The 7590-nt window shown below is 43.6% G+C and overlaps 1 protein-coding gene across 1 annotated transcript in view; it reads right to left on the reverse strand.

The window, feature by feature from the left end:
- DACT1 (dishevelled binding antagonist of beta catenin 1) overlaps positions 1-7590 on the reverse strand; it is a 14752-nt gene that overhangs the window by 1689 nt on the left and 5473 nt on the right. The window contains exons 3-6 of the mRNA XM_015595820.2: positions 7433-7588; positions 5032-5164; positions 4190-4345; positions 1-1459 (exon numbers count right to left, since the gene is read on the reverse strand). Of these exons, the coding sequence (XP_015451306.1) occupies positions 1-1459; positions 4190-4345; positions 5032-5164; positions 7433-7588 (1904 nt within the window). The remainder of the gene's footprint in view (positions 1460-4189; positions 4346-5031; positions 5165-7432; positions 7589-7590) is intronic.

The raw sequence follows: 7590 nt of genomic DNA on the forward strand, positions 1-7590 counted from the left end.
GCTTCTTCGTAGGACAGCTCGGCGGCCGACCTCCAGCGCCGCGAGTCAGTTCGCTTGTGCTTGGGCTTGGCCACCACGGCCTCCCGGCCGTGGCCGTGCACCCTGCTCCCCGCCCGGTGGGCAGCGCCCAGCGGCCGGCTGGGGAAACCCGCCTCGGCGTGGCCGCCCCCGCCCTTCCTCCCCTTGGCTGAGGCCTTCCTGAGTTTCTTATTTGTATCCACGTCGTCGGGGAACCGACACTTCTTGCTGGGCGCCCGGGTTTTCTCCCTCACGGTGGGCAAGGCGCCGTCCGGGCCGTGGAGGGCCTGGACCCTGTGCTTCAGGGCGGAGCCCCTGGGGACAGCCATGGTCCGGGTACCCCGGTGCGGCCTGACGCCAGGCTGCTGGCCTGGGACGAAGTGAGCCTTCACCAGAGGCCCATCCTCCAGGCTTTGTGAAGAAGAGCCCTCGCTTTTGAAATCCAGGGCAGGCCTTTCTTCCACCGGAAATGCTGAGGACAGCAGTACAGAAGGGGCAGGAGGGGGCACCGCTGGAGGGACGGCCTGCAGGCTGTTTTTCTGCGCCATCTTTTTCAGTGGTGGCTGGACAACTTTGTTTTCCTGCAGTGGGACGAGGGCTCTACCAGGGCTCTCTTTTGGTGAGGAAGCTGGGATCTGACTGCTTTCTTTAGGGGACTCCCCTGTCACAGTGGTGGGACACCGAGCATGTTCCTGGGAGGCTGGCTTGCCATTTTTGGGCGGATGCTTGCTTTGAAGTTCAGCGGCAGCTCCAGGGGGGCAGCCCTCAGGCAGGGGCAACCTCTTGCTTTCCAGTTGTTCTGCCTTTGATTCCTTCGACCACTGCTTCAGTGGGGAGAATGTCCCATTGTCCAGAGAGGGGATTCCACCAGAGGGCAAAGACGCCTGTTTAGAATTCTTGAGGTTCCCACTATTGCCTTGTGTGATGCCTCCAGTCGCTCTGACACAAACACTCCCATTCCTCAGAAGCCCCTTTGTGGGGTCAGCGTTCACGCTGGTTCTTGGTTTGTTGGTCCTTACAGGGTGTGTTTTTTTCTGGACCAGGCTCAGAATGTAGCCATCCATTTTCTTACTGGATGAAGGATGGGGAGCAGACCACAAACTGCTTGGAGATGGTAAGGAGGTGTCTGTCTTGATGCCGTCCAGCTCAGATCGGACACAAATGTCACTGGCATGGTTACTCAACCTCTCCTCTTCCCTCAGGGAGTTGCCCGTCAGGCAGAGGAGAAACATTGGGCTCTGCACAGCCACGGCATGAAGCGGACTGGGATAGCGATAGACATCATTCCCGTTTTTAGACACCAGATCGCACTGATACTTGGGATTCACATCTGCAATGACATCAAGGGGATTAAATTGTGATGTGGAGGGGGAACAGCAAACTGTCTCTGAGGCCTGGTCTTCACAGTGGCCTTCTTTATAGTCCAACCATCCTATGAGATCTGAAAAACATTTAAAGGTACACTCTCAAGAAATGAATTGGTCAGTACCAGCTTGACTCTGGCCAATTTCTAGGAAGAGAGATTTATGGGTCGAGAGAGAATGCCAAAGAATCAACAAATTACCATAAGCTACTCTACCATTTCACATACAGTTCGGACTACTGGATGAGGGAAAAAATACTTAACAAAGAAAATTTTAAGATATATCTTCTGAAAGAAAAATATTCAGCATTAAAAATGCTTTCAAACTATTGAATAATATGGGGAAACACTTTAAAGTCTAATGAAAATCATGATATAATGCCACACTGTGGTTATAATTTTGTTAAAATTGTATATATGCAAAGAAAAAAGTCTGAGATGAAGCACACACAGATGCTAATAGTAGCATCTCAGTGTGGTGAGAAAGCAAGCGATATTTACTTTCTTCTTTGTTTTCTATTTTCTAAATTTCCAACAAATATGTACTGCATTTATAACTGGAAAAATAAATGTTTTTTGAGTCATTCTTCCTCTAGGTTACTCTCCCCTCTGTTCTATTCCTTGCTTTCCTTTAAAATATTTAAGATAAACTGTACTTTCTGTGGGCTTTCTCCTCATTTCGTATTTTTTTAGAGCAAATTCTTAACAATATATGTTCAAATATAACTATCAATTGAAAAGTCAGGGAAATTAATCAAATTTCAACAGAGACTAATCAAATTTAAATAATAATCACCCTATATTTTCAATAATGACACTAACAAACACAGTGCTTTTTTTTAAATAGGAAGGCATTCTCGATAAAGTTTTAAAAGATTGAATAGTGATATTAATGAATAAATGTTCCACATCTCAAAAATATAGATGCGAAAATACAATGAAATCAAGTTTTCTTGCTTGAATAAATGATTTTGATCTCGAACCTTGGTGAATATTATAAATTTCAAATCCCTTTAATAACCTTCAGTTAGAGAAAATGAAAGTTTTTATCACTATTGAATGTGTCCTCCATTACATTTATTCACTCAGATTCTAAAAATCAACCATGTGCCATATTCTATGTTGTTTAATTTAAGGGAAATCTTCAGGAACTTCAATGATAATCAACAGTCTGGGGGAAAATACAGTCCAGACCCAAAAATGATACGATTCATTTGTAAAGAAAAGGTTATTATAAAATAAAAGTGCCACTCCCAATAAGTAGCTTATTGTAAGGAGAAACCTCTCTAGCTAACATCCTTACCATCCCTCCTTCTCCACTACCCTAAGGCCTTATCTACACTTCACCATTCATCCCTTTTCCCTGCTGAAGTTAAGGAACAAGACAGATATCCCAAGGCCCAGCCCAACTGTCTCAATTAAGTGAAGATGTGGCATTTGTGAGAGGAGGGATCTGTCTTCAAGGAAAACCTATACCAAAGTGCTTTAATGGGTTTTAAAGTTTCCTTCTGAAACCAGATCCACAGAGTGAAGGGGGGCAATTACCAACAAACTTGAGGCCCAGTCACTCTAGATAACACAGATCTGTGCTTCCCCAAATGATTATTGCTGACAACACACACTGTACAAATACAAAGACACGAGCTAATTAGCAGCCTCAGTTATTTGGTGTCATGTTTGCATTGCCCAGACTCAAAAATTCAGCCTTATACCCAAGTAGAGAACACAGACAAACCAAGGGAGCAAGGATTTGTGCCAACACTTAGAGCTCCTCTAATCTCCTTATTTTCTCTGTTCTTCTGAGGAATCAAAACAAAGCAGAACTAAGGAAGGAGTCTGAGTTTCAGCAACAATTCTGCCATTCAGCAGATGAGGAGCCTCTGACAAACGGCATATAAAACCAAATTTCTCTGTTTGATGAGAAGGTTGAACACAACTTCTGAACTCTCTGTGCATCGTGGAAAAACATGTACCTGGCAGTTAGCCCTGAGCTTAAATCCTGCCTTTGCTATTTACTTGCTACATGGCCTTAAACAACACACCTAACCTAACCTCACTAGGCCTCAGTATTCTGATACATAAAATGGATCTAACAACACCTGCACCCTGCAAAACTGTTGAGAGGATTTAAAGGTGATAAATGCATGCACAGCTTCCAGTACAGTGTGTGACACATGGCAGATATACAAAAACTCTTCCAGTACCAATGATAGCACGATTCTCTCTGGAGATCATTGCCAGGAAAGCCCAAAATGGGGAATGATGGCACATGGCCTAGGGAGATCTCATCCCACCCACCTGCTAAAAGAAAAAGAGAGCTGTCATCATGCAAAGCATTCTGGAGAACACAGAAGGGCCACTGCTCCCTAAAGTGCCAAGCAGCTCTTGGCCAGGCTAATGAGATATTTAACTTAATGTACGCTTTAGCCTTAAATGATTAAAGGAAGAAGAAAGAAGATCCAAAGTGGTTTTCAAAAAAAAAAAAAATGTAAACAAGTTCAACAAAGCCTAACAAAGTCTGTTACGAAAGGCTCAGAAATGTAGTTTAAGACCTATAACATTGGAACAGGATTTTTAAAGATAAGCTATCTTGCTACCATAAGACTATAAAGCCAAGTGGCATCCAAAGAGGATTAGAATAGTGGTCATCTTGGTTCTAGATGAAACTATGAAAGTAAATGTAGCAAGCTGATGAAATTCTCTGAGCCTTTGTTTTTCATCAGTAGAAGGAGTTGAAGCTAGATAGCCTTTAAGGGATAGTTGACCCTTTCCAATTAAAAAATGTCTATTAATTCTACAAAGTCTTACCTGCAGATTTGGGGCAACCATCTGAGATAGTCAAGGTTGCCTCCAAGGGGCTGCAAAAGCAGGTGCTGGAATGACAACTGGACAAACATTCACTGAAGACCGAGTTAGAAGAATTGGAAAGAGATCCTGAAGCCCCATCACTCAGCTCATAAAACCCTACAAATAAAAAACACCATTTAGAATTAATCATGTCAAGCAATAATATACACTTGTGCTTAAAAGGAAAAGGTATAATAATCAAAAAAAGATAGGAAAGGGAGACTTTTGCAGGGGAGCAACTTTGGCTCACTGGACATAGTGTCCTGATTTTACGGTTTTATTTCAAGCAATCTTCAGAAAAAGCAAAGAGCCTGTAAGTATGGGTACATTTCAAAGTTACACTCACCCTCAAATTGACCTTCCTCCTTGACCCAATCGTTAAAGATGAGTAAAGAAACAGACTTAGATCTGTCAAAGCCTCAACGTTATCATGAACATTTCAGAAAGAATAACTTGAAGAGAAAACAAATCTATTTAAGGAGCCAAATGGTTTAAAAGGAAAAAAAAAAAACTTTTGAAGTGGTCTCAGGAAGTTGAAGTGTGACTAATTTTCTACCCCAGTTCTGCCTTTCTCAAGTTTCAAAGGAAGACCGCTCTAAAGAATAGAAGCTTTTATTTTCAAACTCAGGGGACTCCAGATCAATCTCATTATTAAAAATTTTGTAGTCAGGTTGTAGTTTCCTCTCATGCAACTGAACAGCAGACTGCTTTTTAATTCTCTCCAGGTCTGGGAATGTTAAGCACAGGAGCCAAGGTAGAACTCCTGAGTGCAGAATCCTGTCCTTGTACACTCACACACTCACCTGAGCTGGGCCGGCTGTCTGTCTCCAAGTGCTCTTCAGATGTCTTTTCTACATCAAGTCTTAGGTCACTTATCTGCTTGTCAAGTTCTTGCAACTGGTTTAACAAACCAACATCTCTTCTCCTCAAACAATTCTGATTAGAGAGAAACGGAAAAAGGAAAAATGAACACACTTGGGTGACAAAGAACCAGAAAGTATGCTCTAAGTCTTCAAATTACCATCTGGAGAGTTCACTAAATCTTCTAAAATCAAAAATTTACTGGATGACCTGAAATAAAGAAAAACTTAAAGAATATGTCCTATGTTTTATTCCACTTTCTCACATTTTGTGGTGGGATAAAGTTTCTTCATAAAAACAAGACTTGCTTTTAGTTTCAACTAACATATACAAACTTACTTTTTATAGGTAAGAATAAGAAAAAATGCACTAAGCTCTTATAAAATCTGTGTGCAGCCAATTTTTTACAAAACAGTACTTCACAGTAGACTCTTTAATTTGAAGTAAGAGTGTAAGAGATTTCCTACGAAATACTATAATCTTACTTAGGTGAGATTTTTCTGGCCAAATGTCCTGCAGAGCTTTGTTTTCTATTAGTTGCTTTGTGGAGTTTAATCAGTCTTAGGGCCTTTGAAAGTGAGAAACCAATACTTATAGCCAGTGCCAAGTATAATGTGAGCTGGCAGAATTCAAAACCCTCAAGGGAAAGTCCATCATGATTTGAACTCAACTCGGGTTTCCAAAGGTGACAGATTTGCAGTGCTAACTCACACCGCCACCTAGTGCTTCCTATTGCAAGAAAAGCCAAACACACACACACACACACACACACACACACACACACACACACACACACACACACACACACACACACACACACTAAAAAGGCATCTGGTTCAAATCATGAATGCCAAGTCTACAAATGAAAATAGTACCACAAACACTGACTGGACTGAAATTCCCCTGACATGCTGTCTTGCTCCTCTCCAGGGGACAACAGGAATGTGTCACTCACAATCCTGAGATTCATGAAGACAAAAAATTGCTATTGTATAAGACAATGCAAATTATGTCAATGACCAGGCATAACCAGCAAGAACTGGCCCAACTCAATGTTATATACAAATCTGGTCTGCCAACAATGAAACAGTAAAATGCCAAAAAAAGAGGTCTTGTACAAACCACAATGTACAATATACATCTTTATAAAATATATGCATATGAATTATTGCTCCTCCTGCATGTCCTTTGACTTAAAAAGCTTGGGGACACAAACCATATGCTTGTTTGCTAGGATGAGTTTCTCAGGAAAAATGAACTAAACCAGTAAAGCACTTTGTCAAAAAAAAAAGGGAAATTACCTGAAAAGAGATAATACAAGAAAACACCTGACAACCATGCAGCATCACTGTTTCTTATTGTAGGTGGGGCAGTATCAAGCATGTGTCTCGTTTCAGATAGTATCACATGGTCAGATAAGGTTTTTGTTCTTCCAGGTTTTTTAGTTTTAGTTTTGGTTTTTTTTTTTTTCTGTTTTCAAAACTACATTTTTGAGGTCACTGAAACAAAGCTGCCGCCATTATTTTAGGCGGGGTCAAAAGCTGTTCACCAATACATTAAGCGCCAAAGTTCTTTTTCTTCCTCATTAATGAAGATAGCATAGAATGACTGAGATGTTGACAGAAATTCAATAAGATAGATGCTTCCTGAAAGCGGGTTCTCTCTTGTCCAACCTCCATCACCAGTCACAGCTGGCAGTACGTATAAAATATGAGAGAGGAGGGGGCATTTTCTCCAGCCAAATTTCCATCATTTGCGTCTGTTTCAGCTGCCTTATACAAAGGGCTTCTATTTGAAATTAAACAGCAGCCCAGGCAAAAGCTGGCATGCTGGGGAGAACCCTGGGAGGGGCAGGGCTCCTGCGTGCGCTTCCGTGTAATCGTAAAATTCACCATTGGACAGTTAACCACACCACAAGCCCCCTCTTCGGCTTTTGTCCCCTCTCGACGGGAGGACATGAAGCTAAGACGACCTCCAAGTGAAAAGGCATTTTAAATGAGAGCTTTGGAAACCGGGGAGAGGGTAGGTATTCGTCTACCTAGAGAGATTGAAGGTTACAGCCAGGCCACTCTAAGAATCCCGAAGGCAGAGCGGGAGAGCCACCACCCCCTCCTGCAGTCTGCGCGGGGTCGTCAGCCCCTCACCTGACACAAAGCAGGCACACGCCAGCCCACGCGCCGCGGGCACACGCGGGAATGGGGGTCAAGGAGGCACGGGATGGGGGCTCTAGGAACCGCGAGAATTTCCTCAGCCAGAGGCACCCTCGCGCCCACCCCAGGTCACCGGCCCAACTCCCAGACCCTCTGCGGGGACAGCGCGCCCCCACCTCCTGCCACGACCTACCAATTGCTTCCGCAGCAGCAAGATGTTCTCCTCCAAGAACTTCTCCTCCAGGCGGCTGCGCTGTGCCGCCTCCCCCGGCAGCTCCCCGGCGCGCGGCACAGCGGCCCCAGCGCCCCCAACGCCGCGCAGGGCGCCCCTGACCAGCAGCTCCTGGCGCT

Source organism: Pteropus alecto, unplaced genomic scaffold (assembly GCF_000325575.1).
Source record: "Pteropus alecto unplaced genomic scaffold, ASM32557v1 scaffold86, whole genome shotgun sequence".
Taxonomy (NCBI): Eukaryota; Metazoa; Chordata; class Mammalia; order Chiroptera; family Pteropodidae; genus Pteropus; species Pteropus alecto.